We start from the raw sequence: 18816 nt of genomic DNA, 5'->3' as shown, positions 1-18816 counted from the left end.
AGAACCCAAATAAATCTCTGGATTTTCAAAAGGCACAGGGATTAGGCTTATATATTCAAGTAATGGTGAAATTAGGTTTGCATATTGCATATGCAATCCTGGAAGTTTCACGACTAAGCAATTTGATACTATTAAATCAGGGAACATATTGAAAATGCCAAATTGTATGACTAGAGGTGATGTGGCCATATAAGAGCAGTTGCAGCCCAATTCTAAGCACTGCTGCCCAGAGCAGGAGGAAGCTAATGGCCCTTGTGACGCTAATGGCCCCTTCTTTGAATGTTACACAGGAAGTGTGAGTAAAGGCATGTATGCATCCTTTCTCAATGTCATTTGCATATATTATGTGACACCTAAAACCCCTCTAGAATACAACTTACCACTGAGGAACATTTTGCCGTGCTCAACAGCTTTTCACAGTTCAGAAAGCAAACACCATATTTTATTAATAATTGATATACCTTTATTAAGCACAGAGAACTCAAGGTAACTTGACACTTCATGGTTATCAAAACTGTACAACTTATCATTTATACAAAGTGTTGTAGGGGTTTCTGGGGCAGGAGGAAATACACAAACGCATACAAATAGGGTGTTCAAACTGGCCACAGGAATTTTAAGTGGGCATATTTCTCCCACTAATTTTTTAAAAAAAGATTAGGCTCATGTTTTTTGTATTTATGACAAACGTGAAGGTATTGAGTTCTGGAAATGGCAGGCACCAGACGGCAATTCAGTTGCTTGATGAACACCCCAGATGTGACAAACAAAACAAACAACAACAGTTGCCTCACAGAAAGCACTACTTACACAGGGTGCAAACCCACAAGTACCACTGCTGTGCATTCACCATTTATTGTAATGGGCTTTGTGTAGAAACGCCACCCAAGGCCTGCTGAAAGGGACAGATGTGCATCAGCAGCGTTTGCGAGACTGCACTTACAATCAACAGTAGGGTTTCCTTTTGAAGCATGAGGTAGATATACATCAAAGAAAGGTACATGGCACACAACAATCATAAAGCAGAGAACAAATTAAAATAAACATACAATCTACTTGCAAACAACATGCAGAATTCTGCATCAACCTACACACAACATTTTGCATGACACTATGGCCGTTTCCGCACGGCCCTTTAATGGCGCCCTGGGGACGGGATAAACGCCGTCCCCAGGGAGCCATTCGCGCACAAGTACTGGCGCTGCATGCTAAAAGCAAGCAAGCAGCCGACTTCTGGCGTCAGCTCCCCTCCCAGGGCGGCGTCAGGCCGCCCTGAAAAACAACCCTTTAAAGGGTTGTTTTTCCCCCGACAGCGTGTTCCCGGCGGCGCGGTGCGAACAGCACCGCTGGGAACATGCTGTTTCCCTTCCCTGTCCCACTCACCTTGTCCCCTGGAGGTCGGAGGGCAGCGTGGGCGAGGCTTCGACGGCCAGCAGGCCGATGACGGGGACAAGGTGAGTGGGACGGGGAAGGGGGAAGAGCGTCTGCCGGCCTCTCTGGAGTGCGTCAGCCCGCGAGATGCTTGCATCGCGAGCGGCCTCCGCCTCCACGCCGGCAAAAATTCTTTTGTCGGCGATGGAGGCTCCTGCGGCCCTAAAAGCTGTCTTGAAACAGCCTATGACTTTTTGTGACTGTAAAATAAAAGCTGCCCAATGCAAATATATTTGAAAAGGCAAAAGCTCGTGCTTAGGTAACATACTGATATCATGAGCAAAGTACGTGTTTCAAAAACAAGTGTTAGAGTGAGAAGTAATTTCTTTTTAACCCTTAACTCAGAATTCCCTACTTTGGCAGTTCCATTAATGTGAAGGCAACATCTTCAATGTTGGCAAACGGTATAAAATGTTAAGTGGATGATAAGGCCAGCTAAGAAGGAATTTGAGAAGCCGGCTATTACATGCATCAAGGTGGCAATCGATGTTTATTCAAATATACGAGGAACAACAATACAGGCAGAAAGCATATTTTGATGAAAAGAGTGTGAAAGAGAACTAAAGAAGAGCAGGAAGGTTGCACAGAGGATAAACGAATTCTTTGTGCCACTTTTCACTGTGGCAGATGCTGGAGTGAGTTCCACTGTTTTTGGAAGTGCATCTGAATACAGTGCCCAACAGAGTTAATAAATTATGAAATTTTAGAATTAAGAGAGATGTTACAAATTAAGAAATCACTGGCATGGATGAAAGTCATCTGACAGTCCGTGAAGGACTGCTTATTGATTAACAAACACATCCAACTTCTTCACACCTCCTTACCAGAGGATTGGAAGATAGCCGACATAGTGCAATTTTTTAAAAAGGAAGTTGGAGTGGGGTAGGAGAATTTAGGAAATGGCAGCTCTTTCATCCTAACGAGTGTCCAAGGTAAACAGGTTTGAACTATTATTAAATATAGGCAAATAGAAAAAGCTCAAGCAGTGATGAGACAGAATCTTCACGGCTTCTGCAAAAGGAAGTCATGCTTCACCAATCTTTAGAATTCACTGAATATGTCAACAAGCATGAAATGATCCAGAACATTCTATACTTCCAAAAAGCTTTTAGCAGATCTGCTGAAATGCCAAACTAGGAGCAGAAGAAATTTCCATTTGGACACACAAACACTGCTCAAGGTCTGAACTTGCAGACTCTGGTATAAAATTTCCATGGTTTCACACTCTGTGAGGCAAGATAAGGTTCTCAAGAAATGCTATACAACATCAAATGATATAGTAAGTACACAACACCAAATAATTTGCTTTAAAAAAACCTCGCAGTAAATAGTACAACAACAAAATATAGAGCTTACATTTGTAGCAGAAATACAGCTTTCAACGGCTATGGGGAAAGGCATTGTTCAGCTTTGTGGTAAAGTTGCCTGCAAGGAAATTCCCTTTCTTTCTACATGGCTGAGTCATAAAGTAGAAACTTAGTTCTCTAATATGGCAATCCTCAAGGCTTTTATAGACCTATTAAAATGGTCAACTTTACTCAGGATTAAATGGCTTGAGGTTTGCATTCTATCATCTTGATCCAGCTATGATCATCTCACCTAGAAGAGTTTCCCATTAATTTTCAGTGATGGAATCCAATCCACACACAGAATGGATATGGGGCTTTGGACCATCCACTCTAATTAATGGGACATTGTATGACTGTGTTGTGACTGTGTTTGCAAGAAATTCTTATATATATGTACAACTCTTTATCACAATATATCATTTGGAGGGTGTTTTGAATTGCAGAAAGAATGCACAGTTCTTTTAAACTTATGGGATAATGCAAGTTTAGGGCCATGATTTGCATCAAGAGTTTGCTTTACTACCTAGGTCACTAATAAGAACTGCTCTTTAACTTAGGCTGTTAATAACATAAATATAACATAGTCAGCATATAAAGTGAGCATTCTGAAGTAATTTAAGCAAGTGCATCGAGGTCAATCAATCAATTAATTAAAATTTAATGTTGAATATAAGCCTTTGAGAAAAATGTCAATTGTCTATTTCTACATATTACTTTTTTGGGTTTGTGAGACTTTAAATATAAATCTAGGTTTTAGAGTAAATTACTGATAGAAATACTGATATGCAGCTTCTTCGCTCTCTTTCTCTCAAAAATATACATTTCATTATTTTACATAACAATTTTTTAATCTTTCAGCCCCCAAACTAATTTTTCAATACTTCTTATGAGACTTCTACTTTAAAAAATCTGAGGGGAAAGGGTTAAAACTCAGAAAAGAAAGAATGTACAAAACTGTAGAATTCACAGTAACTGAAATCAAACTTCTTATACAAAGCACTTATATTTAAATATATCTGTATATATCTTTATGTCCACATTTAATGTAGTAAAATATAGCTATAATTGATTTAAAGACTCTAGTCTTCTTTGAAGACATTTTTAAAAAGGTTTTCATACATAGAATATGATTACAAAATACATTCAGCTGAAGGTTAGGCAAAGCGCATTGTTTTGAAACATACAAACAGTAAATTGGTTCTCCAGATAACACTAATCCAGTCCTGCACACGCTTAAGAATGGCAATAATTTAGCCCAATAATCCCAGTTACATTTTGATACATTCCAAATCTGTGAAGAGTGAAGATCTACTCTTTGAGGACTTTTAAACCAGCCTTTACAGCTGTGCCTTTAACAGTGAACAAGGGGGAATATATATCTTAATGATATGACAAGTGAAGGGACAACATGAGATCTCTGTCCTATTTTGGAAATGCCTGAATTTAGATGAAGAATCCCTGGAGGAAAATGCCTTGAGAACAGACTTATAGCTTTCCATTCCACTAGGCAGTATTACCTAATTCAGTTTCCATTGACAGTTTAGATAATTAATAGCCAGTATTGTTAATAAAATGACTGGCACATATTCTCTCTGCTCACAGCCCACTAAAGGGACATAATTTGTTCCATTTGATATTAGAGAGACACATTTGGTAACCATCAGGTTTTTTTTTTAACAATTGGAGGCTGCCAATGTTCCCTTCTTCTTCCCAGAAGAACATCCAATCTGATACCAGCTCCACCACTGCTGTCTACTGAAATCTCACTGGTATCCCTCAAAGGATGCAGACAAGGCCTTAAGAAAAGTTTGAGACATGATACTTTCTTTTTCATTACCCCACACATCCAACCTGAGGGAAGAAAATTCTGCAGAACAAAAAAATGTGCACACTGTTTTGTAAAAACTGGAGTTATCCTAATACAAAAGAATTACATGGCCTTTGTTTTGGATTTTGTTGCTCGTGTACAATCAAGTGACTGTTAAAACTCGGGGCTGACTTGTTGGGTTAGCTGCCCTGGCTGGCTCTCTCTTTAGGCTTGTTAAAAGGGCAGAGGAGAGGCTCTTGATCTTGGGCTGAGATTGTAGTATCACTTGCCTCCCCTTGAACAAAAGAGGATGGGGGAGTGCATTCACATTCCCCTGCCCCCTTCCCTTCCCCGGACCCTTTGCACAGAGCTGAGCTAGTCAGTTTAAGGAATTGGGCCCAAAGTTAGTTTTTTGTGGAAGTATTTACAGGAGTACATTCAAACCATATTTCAGCACCTAATTAAAGGCACAGCTCTGTTCTTTTGCCCAAACCACATATTAATGGGCAGTTTTTAAACTCATTCTGAACGTGGACACGAATGCAACTGATGTTACTCAGCTTGACTGGGTACATGGACTGAATATCCAGTAGAATTCTACTGCAAACCAAACAGTTTTGTTGCTCCAGCAAAATTAAATTTCATGGGTCAGCTTAAAAAATGTGGACCCAACGGGATATTGGAAATGCTCATATTTCGCAAGCAGATCTTGCTTGATGCATTGACTAAAATTATATGTTTCTAGATTACTTTGACTCAGCTCAACATTTTGCCCTCAGTTGACAATATTCAAAGTACATGGTCAAATCCCAAAATCTGCCTCTGCAACTATTTTCTTTCCTGAATCTTCTGGGATTTTTGGCCATTGCACCTGCAGCATATATTCAGATGTTACTACACCTCAAGTCTGGCCAATCATATACAACCACAAATGCATATAATGATAACCATGCATACACAGTTTTACAGTATACACAATTACCTCTGCTTAGAGTTCTAGTCATGATACTCAGATGTGTGCTGGAGGACGGGGCTTCCTTGTTCACTGAAAGCCTGACGGGTTATCTGGGAGTCCTGAATCAGGAACACTCAGTTTTTAAAGAAGTCTCTTAACAGGCATGATGGGACTAGATTCAGATCAGAACCATGGTGTAAGGGGAGCAGCATGGAGCAGGACAAAACAACTCTGGGAGCTCCTGATGCAAAATTCCCAGACGGCTGTCAAGTTAAGCCCTAAATGCTGGGGACTGCACTGCATGCACACATGAAAAGTACCTCTAGTTCATAGGTGTCAAACTCACGCCCCTCCAGATGTTATGAACTACAGTCCCCATCATGCTGGCAGGGGATGATGGGAACTGTAGTCCATAACATCTGGAGGGCTGCGAGTTTGACACCTGTGCTCTAGTTCTTCATTTGTCAATTATGAGAAAATATACATTGTAGTGTATAAGCTTAGAGGCCAACTAATCATTATGTTCTGAACACTGGCAAAACTGTAGCGCTGGCTCCCACTGACAAAACATTCGGAAACTATGCTAGGATAATATACAGCATTATTCTAGTTTGCATTAAGGAATGTCTAAATGTATCAACAGGTGCACACATGAGTCTAATCAAACAATGTCTAATCAAACAATTCAAAACCCGTAGTTGTGCACAGGAATGTTGTTTTCAATTCTTCTTGCTACCAGAGGGTGAAACTTGGGGAAGACAAACATCAAAAGCTGCAGGCAGCATGACAGCAGGCAAAACACTTGTGTGCCAAGTCAAGCTGAACAACAATACTACTAATAAAAAGAAGCTTCTGTGAAATGACAGCATGTAGCTGAGAACCATCAGTGATCTTAACAGCAAGTCGCTCTGTACTTCAAACTTTTCTGTTCTGATGCGATGGAATCCCTTTGTTTAAGGGAAGGGGAAAAATACATCTCTCCCCCAGCTTATGAGGCTGAAATCCTTTTATGGACCCCTCGTATTACCTTGACAATTTCAGAACCCAACGTTGTAATTCTGCAGAGACAGAGCAGCACTCATGGAAAAAGGAAACCGGCTTCTGTTTCACACTGAGAGCCAATGAATCCTTTTACACAATCCACAGCTCTACATAAATAGTAGTGTTGTCATTTGTGAGCCTAGCTTGTTGCAAGAGGTTCAAGGACCTTGTTTATTGGTGGGGGGAGGGACCTTGAAAGAAATCCCTGCCAAAGAATCCATGCCAACCCTTCCAAAGCAAGCGACCTCATACAGCTCCGTTAGAACCTCTGCTCTCCTGTGTTGTCCCTCGGACTTGCATCTCACCCCCTGGATTAGGCTGTGCTGCTGCTGGAACAGGGGGTGCTTTGTGTGCTGCCGATACTATGGGCTGCACTGCTGTTTTCAGAGGCTGGTGGGGATGTAGGTACCTGCTGTCTTCTTGCTGGTTCTCCTGGGAAAGAGAAGGAAGAGATTAAAAAAGGGTTTTTTTATTTGTAACGTATCTTACCATTCCCATAATCTTCCTGTCACCATGCACGAATGAGGGTTTTATTCAGACTTGCGGAGAAATATTCTTATTTATATCACATCCATATTCTGCTATTGTTCTAAAATTCAGTATGGCATACAGGGTGGAGATTATCCCATTGTATCTTCACAACCACCCTGCGATGATAAGGGAAACTACTTGAACAAAGGTCAGGTTGAATGGACATTTGAACTTAAGTCGCATCAGCTCAGGTTCAAACCACTGTGTATGTATTACATTGAGGTACCCAACCTTGTCGAGCCTGTGGGGACTTCGGACATTTTTAGAAAGGTAGTGGGCACCATCACAGAATGATGGCTTTGAGAAGCAGGACCAGTCACAAAATGCCTGCTGTGGAGACAATCACAAAATGTTGGAAGGTTTCAAGCCAGAATTCTCCTATGAGGAGGGAAGCTATTTTGGAATGGATGCTATATGCACATCCAAAAACTGATGCATCCTGAGGTGTTATGCTCCAACAAGATGGGGGGAAACCAGGATTGGTTCCCTGCTTTGGGTAGGAGGCGTGTGGAAGAAACTAGTAGGCACACTGAAACATTACAGTGGCAACCATGGTATGTCTGTATATTACAAAATGGTGCTTTTTACAAAAAGAACATTAAAACATGATCCCACATGGGCCTCTGGAGGCAGCAGACAATACAGAACAATCACAGTTGAGCAATGAGAATGGAGGGGAAGGGGCAGAAATCCCTCTGTTCTCCTGGAGAGTGTTGGTGGACCAGAGGTTGCTTATGGACCCCCTATTAAGGAACTAGGAAACAGATTACTTCGATTTTAGGAAGAACACTGGTTATCCAGAAACATTTTGACCTTGTTAAATGCAGATATGTATATTATCTGTAAAACTAAAGCTTGGATTATTTTTTAGTGTTGTATGAACACATTTTCTACAACACAGGTCAGAATCTAACATGATTTTTCAGCATAATATGCTATAATATTTTACAGAGTAGAAATAACCTGAAGCAGAACTACGGTAAACTGTTTTGAGTCACTATAAAAAAAGAGACTTATCCCAAACGTGTCACTAATGGTATCTGGTTACTTCTTTTGTCCCGAAGTAATTGGCACAAGTCCTTCCAAAAGTGATCATTATGAAGTAAATATATGCATAAAAACCCCATTGGGAACAGAGAGAAGGCCATATTAATGCAGAAATTACATTTGCTTCCATTCCCCTAATAGGGCCTCTCAAACTCTCTGCCAGGAAAGCAGATCTGCAAAATGTAGTACTGGCCCATATTCCCTGTTGCTGGGTCCTATTACAACTATGCTGTCACCCATTTTATAAACCACACTTTTACACAAAGCTGCACAGCAACCTCAGCATATCAAGTATGATCTGTATACATTTTGATCTAACTCTGTGTAGATGAATACCTTTTTTGTCTTTAGGGAAAACAGCACACACAGATATCATGGTTTCAATGCCAAAAATACACTGTCTTGAGTACCCCCCCCCCTTCTTCCCCTCTTCTCTTTCTGGACAACTTTCCACAGATGAATTTTTTCCTTTCAAGTATGGGGTTATGCCCCTTTGTCTCAGTGGCACAGGCCTCTGCAGTGGAGGCTCTGCTGGAGTTAAAATTTTCTTCTGCACTCTTCTCCTCCAAAAAATATATATAGGCTGCTCTCTGTTTGTGTGGAACAAGCAGCATTTGCCATCTCCTCCAACAGCAGTCACTGGGCTTCCATTAGGAGTACTATGTGGGGGTGGGGAATATAGGTTGATGAGCAAGTTGCCCAGAAAATGCTGGGAATCTGTATGGAACTGTGGCCAGGGAGCAGCTGAGTATCAGTCCTAATTTTCCTTTTTTTGGTCTCAGATGGCTCTGCTGCTCTTTCCTGTGCCCTTCCCCCTTTAGTTTTTCAACCACCTTCTAGTTTTTAAACTTTTCCCCCTCTTAACATTTATGTTCTTGTCCATTTTTCTTCATGATCCTATTCCTGTCTTGTGTTCCCTTTTTTTAATCCAGTAAATTATTTTAAATATTTATGAACTGTTTTAAGATGTCTTTTCTTTTAATTAGCTGTATTTTATCTATTTTATGATGGTCTATGAGCGTAATAAAGATTGACTGACTGACTTTCCTGTGGCACCTGCTTCCTCTCATGGCCCACACTTGCCATTCAGAACCAGCAAATGTGCAACTTGGAGATTTGATTGATTCACCTGGCTGGCATAGTCACAGCCTAAAACTACAGTGCGAGAGCCCTTACTGGTGTTCCTAGGAGAATGAGGCATCTGGGTTCTGAAGCACAGATTCTGTTCTATTGTGAGCTCTCATAGCTTCATGATGGCAGCTCTCTTGTCAATGCTGCTGAAGCATCTCAGGAGAAGTTGCCTGTTGTGACTCTTGTGGTTAGGGGCAGATGGGAAAAGAAGTGGCCCTGCAAAAGGTGGTCCTACTTCCAGCCCAGTTCGGCTGTTCCTCCAACCCCAGCTCTCCCTCAAAAGAAGTGAGGGAGCATTTTTCTTGGCAAGCTGGGCTGCAGAACAGAGTAAGGCTGGATAGGTTGATCTCTCGCTGCAACAAGGCCACCCCAGACAGGTATATCCCATTCCTTGCCACTGCAAGCCTTCCCTCCCAACATCTCCAAATTTCTCCTACCCCACTTTGGGTTGGGTTGGTGATCCCCCCCCCCTCAGGTTTCGATGGTCTCAATGTGTGTGCGAAGGTCCCAGAGGCCATTGGCTCACTGGGACTCTTCTCCATAGCCTCAACTGGCCAATCCATTGCTGTTTCCTTCTCCCTTTTTTAAGGCATTCCTAAACGATCTCTTATTCCCATGGTCAGCACAGGCATCATCACAGTCCCTGTGTGGATTGTGTCAACTGTCTCCAAACCCTTCCATCTGAGATAATCCTTAATTACCAGGGGCGAACCTAGGCAAACTGGAGCCCGGGGACAAAACCTGAGTTTGGCGCCCCCCCCCCCGGTGAATGGGCGGCCACCCTCCCCCACCATGAACAAACAATTATTTTTTGCACCAGTTCACAAAACACCTCCCACTCCCAGCAAAACATACATGGCTCTCTCCCCACCAATTCTTTTCCTAATTTCCTAATCACAACAACCCTATGAGGTAGGTTGTTAGCCTGAGAAACAACTCCAAGCCAGTGCAAGTGGGTATTAAGCATGTAAACCTCTCACAAAATGCACCCCCAGCAAAACATTTACCAAACAAATGTCAGCATCATCTCTCACAAAACACCTCCAGTGGAGATCCACTCCCCAAACAGCATCACTTTCAATGGTGCTTAAACTAGGGAGCTCAGATTCTTCTTTTAAATCCACCTTAAAGGGAGAATCTGGGGTCTCCGGTTAAAACAAAATTGAAAGTGATGCTGTTTGGGGGTGGATTCTCCCCCACCCTGAAACAACATCACTTTTTTGAGGGTTAGGAGATTTAGATGAAACAAATACCAGATTCCGAAAGCCACCCAAATCTAGGCAAATTTAGGCACATTTGGACAAAAAGTGTCCAATTATGTCCTGCCCAAATGTGAATGCAAGGTATTTGGGCTTTTGGGGGGGGTGGTATTTTTGGTGTTTTTCTGTCTGCAGGGAGGGCATTTTATAGCTAACAGCACCATTATTATTTCAGGGCATCATCCAGAGACTGGGGCCCTGATGATACCACCCAAGTTTGGATAGCGATGTTTGGTTCAGGGAAGCAAAGTTATGGATGCCCAAATGGAATGCCCCCCAACCCCATTGTTTTCAATGGGAGCTAACAGTAGATGGGGGCTACTCCATTTGAAGGGACCATAACCTGTTTCCCCCCCTGAACGCTAACTTCACCAAACTTGTGTGGCTATCCCCATAGGAATAGATTACCAGATGATACCCCTGAAATTCCTTGGGTGTTACTAGCTTTAAAAATACACCCCTTCCAGGCACCCCAAAGAAATTTGCCCAAGATTCTTTGTTTTGCAGTGACTTTGCTCCATTGTAGCTGCCAATGGGGAATTTCTCGAGGCAGGCTGCAGATTTCACGAAGATAGAGGCACCAGACTTTCAAGGTGGCTCCAGGAAGCCCTCCTGGTAAAAGCATCCAGGCATAGAGACCTTTGCTTCTGAGGGTTCAATTTTATGGACCCCCAAAAGGCTTATTTTGTTTCCATGCTCCTGCCCATGAAGCATGTGGGCTGAGTTCTCTCAGAACTCTCTCAACTCGCCCCCCCCCACTCCAGAAGCAAAGCTCACCAAGCTTGGATGCTATTACCCAAGGCCTCTTGGAGCCACCTTGAAAGTCTGGCGCCTCTATCTTTAAAAATGTGTGGTCAGTGCTTACACACTCAGAAATTCCCCAGAATCTGCCAGGCTCTTCAGCAAGTTCTATGGTGGGAAACATTATTTTTCCCACCATAGACTTCAATGGGGCTTTCTGTTATGCCCAGCTGGCACTGTGGTAGAGGTTTCAACAGGAGGCAATGTGGTAGTGGTCTTGCTCTGGGTGGGGGCACTAAAGCAGAAGTAATAGGACCGGAGCAAATTGGATTCACTAAAAATAAATCAACACTGGATCATGTAACAGTTTTAGCACACTTAGCTAACAAAAGTATAACTCATAATAACCGTAAACTGTTTGCAGCCTTCCTGGATTTAAAAGGGGCATTTGACTCCATATCTAGAGCCCTACTGTGGAGAAAATTGACGGCGTTACACATGGACCCCAGACTACTGTTTCTTATAAAAAGCCACACTTTTTTGCATCTATAGCTGCAGAATAAGAGCCAAGCAACAAAAGGACCGGCCACAGAAAATATCATCAACACAACCAGAGGGGTTTCAAACAAGGCTGTACATTGGCCCCCACTTTGTTCAATATATTCCTTAGTGATCTAGTGCCAACCCTCCAGAAGGCCAATGGGCATGTTCCCAAACTAAGCACTAAACATCGTCTGCCCGTGAAAGTTACTGTATAGCTGACGCATTAATCGCTCTTCTTTTCCCACACTAAAGTTGGTCTCACTCTGCCTCTCTTTAAATTGCTGTGCTGAATATTGTAAGAGGAACGAACTGGTAATTAACTAATGAAAAAAACTAAAATAATGGTCTTCGCTAGAAGACCCCCTAGTCATACACATGGACCATCAATAACAGACCCATAGAACAAGTTAACCAGTTCAAATATTTGGGCATAACTCTTACTAGCAACCTTAATTGGGCAAGGTACATAGGAAATTAGCACTCGGGCTGTAGCTAACAACAGTGCTCCTAGCAATTCAGCCGCTTCTTTTTCACTGTGGGCCACTAGTGATAGGCCTTCCATCCGTGATTGAAGGTGTTCAATGCTAAATGCGGCTCTCAGCTCCCCTCTATGGAGCACCTATTTGGATCGGAGCTATAAAACAAAAATATAAACACAGCTCCAGTCCCGCTTCTTCCACAAAAATTATGGGCTTACCAAATTCTTCTTCATATGCAGTCCTATGTTTAGAACTCGGGCAAATATCATATGACACGATGGGCTAGATGAGAACTGTCAGATACGGGCTACGTATCCACTATTTGCAGGATCACTCCAGTTTGTTACACCTCATGCTTTCCGACTATGCAAAATTTAGGTGGCTGAAACTAGTTGAGGGAAAAAAAATCAACACTCTTTTGGCTTTTCTATTAGAGTCATAGTCCCTCTTTCCCTATCAGAAGTATATAGCTGCTTGAAAAACTAAGCTTAATAGAACAAGAGTATCGGGATACGATAACAGCTGCTAGGAAAACGCATTCCCCCCCGACCCTGCTTATTCCAATTGGAACAAGGACACATGGCCAATTATTTACAGTGGATCACCAACCCTAACCTAAGAAGAGCTTTAACACGGGCCAGATTCAACCTAATGCCTTCTATGCTGCTCTATGGCAGCTATCAACAAATTGATAAACAGAGGAGGCTATGTCCATGCAATAAGGGTCAGGTGGAGACACTCGATCATACCCTCTTTCATTGTGTAAGGTTTGCAAAAATTAGAATGTCACAATCTGCACTTATCCCATTTCTGTATAACAACCCAACTGATGCTCTTAAGATACCTAAGTGCTTTTGAACAACATGGATCCCACAGTGTGTGAGAATGTAGCAAAATTTCTGCTAACAATAATAGACGTAAGTCTAGATGAATACCAACCAATGTCTATGTATTATGACCGCATATAGCCAGCAGTGATTTTGCTGGCTTCTGTCAGTGTCCGATGACGTTTGGGTGGGTTAACTTAGCTGAAGGAATGTCCTGTAGTTACAGAAGGACCATGTATATATTTTAGTATTTAGTATTTTAGTACCAGTGTCTATAATTGTGAGCAATAATGGGCAAATTTTGTATGCTGATTTTGTATGTTTATTTTATGCCAATAAAGGCTTGTGACTGTCACCTTCAACTTGGTGCCCACAGCATTTTAGCAAATTTGGTTGGTTCCTTTCAGGAGACTCACACCAGCAGCCCTGCAGGAAATGCCCCCACCCAGAGCAAGACCCCTACCACAGTGCCTCCCATTGAAACCTCTACCACAGAGCCATCTGGAGCATGGAAACAAAATAAGCCTTTTGGGGGTCCATAAAATTGAACCCTCAGAAGCAAAGGTCTCTATGCCTGGATGCTATTACCAGGAGGGCCTCCTGAGCCACCTTGAAAGTCTGGTGTCTCTGTCTTCAAAAAATGTGGCAGCTCCGCTTCCACACACTCAGAAATTCCCCATTGGCTACAATGGAGCAAAAGTCACTGCAAAAAACAAAGAATCTTGGGCAATTTTAGTGCCTGGAAGGGGTGTATTTTTAAAGTTAGTGATAACATACCTCACAGGGCATCATCTGGTAACTATTCTTATGATACCACCCAAGTTTGGTGAAGTTTGGTTCAGGGGGAGCAAAGGTATGGTCCCTCAAATGGGTAGCCCCAATCTCCTGTTAGCTCCCATTGAAAACAATGGGGATGGGGGCACCTTCTTTGGGGGTCCATAACTTTGCTTCCCCTGAACCAAACATCACCAAACTTGGGTGGTATCATCAGGACAGTCTCTCGATGGTACCCTGAAAATTTGGTGTTGCTAGCCTTAAAAATGCGCCCCCTGCAGGCCAAAACGTAAAAAACACTAAAAAAATTAAAAATCACACAAACGACACTGAAATGGTGGCGCCCCCCCACGTGACCAAATGTGGGGCGCCCGGGGACATAGGGTACCCCCTGTCCCTAGGCAGAAACGCCACTGTTAATTACACCTTGGGATCCTTCAGACACACAGCATACTAAATTTGTGTTGATACATATTGTTCTACATTGGGATAGATAAATGGCATTTTGTCTTTAAGGAAAATGCCACCCTCTGGATTCAGGGCATAATTCTGACTTTTAACTTTTTCTATTCCTCAAACTGGTGGCAGACAACAGATCTCATTCGCTTAAGCAACAACCATACAGATGAACCTGAACCTGAAAGAGGGTAATTTGCCAAGGCAACCCAACAAATGGATGGCTGAGCTGCAATCTGAATCTGTACATGCTATTCTCATATTTTCTCCAAGAAGCATACATGCAAATACATAAAGCGACCTTACTGGTTCAACAAGGCCAATATTGCCAATTCTGATTGGAAGTGGCTCTCCAAGGTCTTAGGCAGAGGTCCTTCATATCACCTATTACCTGATCCTTTTGACTGAACATAACAGGGGAAGAATCTGGCACTTCAACAAATGCTCTGTCAGTAAGGATAGTCTTGATAACAGGCAGCACAGGTAGGTCCCCCAGGCCCCATGCTGGGGTGCAGACTGCCCACAATGACATCCACTGGTGGAAGGCAGCTGCATTTTGGTGGCAGCAGTGATTCTTACTTGCATCACATGAGGTGAGAGTCACCTCTTATTTGGACTCCAATGGCAAGAGGTAACTGTGGCATGGGGGCTGGCCAGGGTTAAGAGCAGTGGCAGTGATTCTGGGGACCCATTTTTCTCAGGGCTCCAGAATCACCAAGGCAGCCTCTGCCTATTACTGATCAACAGCTGCTCCCTTAAATGGGTCTGCCCTCATCTCTTCTATCTTCAGAAAAATCCTGTGAGGTTAGGTGAGAAAGTGACTGGTTGAAAAACTGGACATTGGAACAGTTCTAGCCTCCACAGTCCCAGTCAGGCATTTTGGCCACTACACCACACTTGCTTCTACCAGAGGACTCTCAGCTCAACTTCTAAAATTCTTCATGCTGGAGCAGAATCTAGCTGTTCAGACTAGCATGGCAGTTTTACAAAATGACTGCATTCCATTCATAGGCTATAAACAAGCTTTAACCCATCTGAGTGCAACAGCATGTACTTCATTATTCACACTTAGGAAAACTGCCAATACTACTCCCTGTCCAGGAAGTCTGACTGTTTGCTTTGCTATCCCCATTTGCCAAATATAATTTGTTGCTTTGTCAGTATATTTCAATCAGCTCCCATTAAACAAAGTCCTCTAAACTTCCAGAGTTGCTTTTTGGGGAAAGGGGGTAGGCACCTCCTTAACTGGAAGCAAGGTCCAAAGACAGGAACAAAATCTTCAGACTTTCTTAAAAGGTTCAGATGACATATGTGGGTGCAATGAATGCGTGGGTTGTAAACTGCTTGCTTTGAGTTTGAGACTAAATAACTTATAAAGGTGTTCTTGGCCATTTGCACTTGCAAGACTTATTCACGTACCAAAAAAAAAAAAAAGGAGGATATTTTCCTTTATTTAGTTCCTGAGTAGTATGAGTAAATCCTTGACTTCTAAAACAGAGACACAGTTTCATAAGATGTACAAATTATGCATTGAGTAAAGAAAGAATACCGTAACTAAAATATAAATTCCAAAATTTTCTCTGTGGTGATTTCCTCACTGGCGATTGATCCTGGGATAGTCATCCGAAATGTCCAGGTTCCCTCGAGATTTCCCCACAGCAGAACCATGGAACACAGATCAGTCCCGTTTCTGGCCCCCCCCCCCCCCCCCATCACAGGATTTTCCTGGACCTGCTTGTATATGCAACTTTTAAAAAAACACTCCAATGGGAGCTAATAGGAGATGGGGGCTACACATTTGAGGGTCCATAACTGGCCCCCATGAACCAAACGTCACTAAACCTGGGTGGTATCATCAGGACAGTCTCCTAAAGATACTCTGAAATTTTGGTGCTGCTAGCTTAACAATTGCACCCCTGACAGCAGGCACCGCCCCCCCTAAGGGGCAGGTCTAGATGTCTTCACTAGAAACATGCTGCAGTGAGGATGTTGGAACCTGGATGAAAAGGTGCCGATTCTATTAAAACTTGGTTGTATCTAGATTAAATTTTCAGTGGGAATTCGGCCTGTGTATATGGGTCAACTCCCAACACCCCATCACACTCTAGTGTGATAAAGAAACAGAACCTAGAGTCAGGAAGGGCACAAAGAGCTTTGATTTTTAATGGCCAAGGTCACCAGGACTGCAAGAACGTTTAACCCCACTCTAATGATGCTCCAAATAGTAGCTCTTTACTAGCTTCCCATCAATTGAATAGTTAGCATTCCTTCCTATATGGAAAGTAGCACTGCATAGGAAGAAAACCTGTCCTCTGCCTGGTGTTAGGGATCCAGATATGCAGTCAGTGTGTCAATTGTGCATAGAGATGCAATGCACTACCCTGGGTTCATTGCACTATATATTCCCCCCTTTCCCTCACCATAATGATGATCTACTTGCAAAATCTGACAGTGCTGACAGGGTATGAATACACCTTGCTTTGGTGCTCATACACACCATTTATCACTACCCCCAGCATATGAAGTATGATTAAAGGCTTCCAGATTTGGGAATCAAACTCCAGTGTACCATGACATCTGAATATAGCTGCCTGGGGAAACTGAAGCTTGTTTCTTCCTTACAAGTTAAGATCCCAAACCATGGTTCAATACTGCCTTGCAGAAAAGAAATTTGCTTAGGTGACTGCATTCCAAATGCATAGTAAACTGGCACTAGGTTCAAGGCTTTTCAGGTGAGGCTGTTCCTTATTCTCCTATGCCCAGGGAAATGGGCCTGGAAGGTTCAGAATCTTGTATACCTATCCTGTGATAGGAATGGCCTCCGGAGGTCAACAGTGGAGTAACAGAAAATTGACTTGTACTCATGACCACTAGAACATCTCTTGCTTTTTAGTGGCCATTGGCACAAGTCAATTAGAACAACACAGTCTAATTCACACCAAGGTTGGACAAGGAACTTTCTCCTAATCCAATCATGAAGACTGAGGAAAGATCTTCCACTCTGCCTATATTTAAGATTTACTTGTTGCTTTAAGAACTGCAGATTTAAGGCAACTGTTTGGCTACATTCTGATTAGCTTTATACAATCCCCAATCTTTCCCCAATTTTACTGCATCTTGGGACTAATCTGGATGTGAGAAACACATGAAGTGGATCACAACAGTTGGATGGCACTGTGAAATAGATTTCATTATTCCAACAATGTTTTGTTTAAAAATCAAGTTCTGCATATAAAGCAAGAGATACACATAAGAACATCAAGTTGTGTACATGTCTGATCTCAGATCGTCATCATGTATCAATGCATCCTTAGAATGTCAGAGAATGTATATGGCAGGACTTGAATTTTTCTTTGAAGACCAGTTTTATTCATCTGTATTTATATCTTGTCTGTCCAAATAATAATTTATAAGGAAGCAATTGGTCAATGAAAACTACTTACAAATTTGAACCATTTCCAACCTTTATTTCAGAAATAAAATACACAAAATGTTGTCCTCTTGTAGCTATGAATTTGTTCAAAGAAGAAGAGTTTGGATTTACAACCCCTTTCTCTCCTGTAAAAAGGCTCAAAGAGGCTTATAAACTCCTTTCCCTTCCTCTCCCCACAATAGACTCTTCGTGACATAGGTGGGCTGAGAGAGTTCTGCACAAACTGTGACTAGCCCAAGGTCAGCCAGTGGAAATGTAGGAGTGGGGAAACAAATCATGTTCACCACGTAAGAGTCCTCTATTCAGGTGAAAGAATGGGGAATGAAACCTGGTTCTCCCGATTAGAGTCCACCTGCCCTTAACCACTACACTATGCTGGCTCAAAGTACATTGTGATGGGAAAGTATAACTTATTTAAATACTATAGTTACGATCCTACATAAACTTTTTTTGGAGTCAGTTCTTACTACTGTTACAGAAAATTGTTTCTGCGCATCTTTAGTATAGGTTATGATAACAGGTTATGGCCATCCTGGTGGTGAGGTGGTTTTCAAGGTAAATGCAAATCCAAGTGCTATGCAAGTGCTGTGCTATCTGGCAAAAAAAGGGACCATACTCACCTGTGTGAGAATAAATGAACCACAATGCTCCTGTCAGGAGTGCACCAATCACAAAGGCTGCAAAGGCAATGCCCACAACTGTCAGAGTGTCCAGTCCATAGAAAACAGCTGTGAAATTGAGAAAAATTAAAATAAAAAAGTCAGAATTGGAATACCAGATTGGAATTTTAGAATGTTCTTATTCTTTGTTCCATTTCATAAGCAGAGAACTGCAACTGGAAGCCCACCAAAACCAGTGCCAGCTCTCTCCAGGAGATCCAGTGTGGTCCACTGGCTAGATAGTCTAATAATCTTCCTCTTCTCTTTTTCTAAAAAAACATGAGCGCTCTCTCTCTCCTTCTTTATTCATTCCAGTGTGCTCTACCCTCCCCTACTCTTGCTGCCTGGAAAGG

The 18816-nt window shown here is 42.3% G+C and overlaps 1 protein-coding gene across 1 annotated transcript in view; it reads right to left on the bottom strand.

Annotated features, from left to right (window-relative positions):
- Window positions 1-2295: 2295 nt before the first annotated feature.
- Window positions 2296-18816, bottom strand: part of TGFBR3 (transforming growth factor beta receptor 3) — a 161133-nt gene continuing 144612 nt past the window's right edge. The window contains exons 16-17 of the mRNA XM_048497042.1: window positions 18425-18532; window positions 2296-7015 (exon numbers count right to left, since the gene is read on the bottom strand). Of these exons, the coding sequence (XP_048352999.1) occupies window positions 6897-7015; window positions 18425-18532 (227 nt within the window). The 3' untranslated portion in view covers window positions 2296-6896. The remainder of the gene's footprint in view (window positions 7016-18424; window positions 18533-18816) is intronic.

Source organism: Sphaerodactylus townsendi, linkage group LG05, assembly GCF_021028975.2.
Source record: "Sphaerodactylus townsendi isolate TG3544 linkage group LG05, MPM_Stown_v2.3, whole genome shotgun sequence".
In the NCBI taxonomy this organism is placed as follows: Eukaryota; Metazoa; Chordata; class Lepidosauria; order Squamata; family Sphaerodactylidae; genus Sphaerodactylus; species Sphaerodactylus townsendi.
The sequence above is the reverse complement of the archived record's forward strand: the minus strand, read 5'-3'. Positions and strand labels throughout refer to the sequence as shown.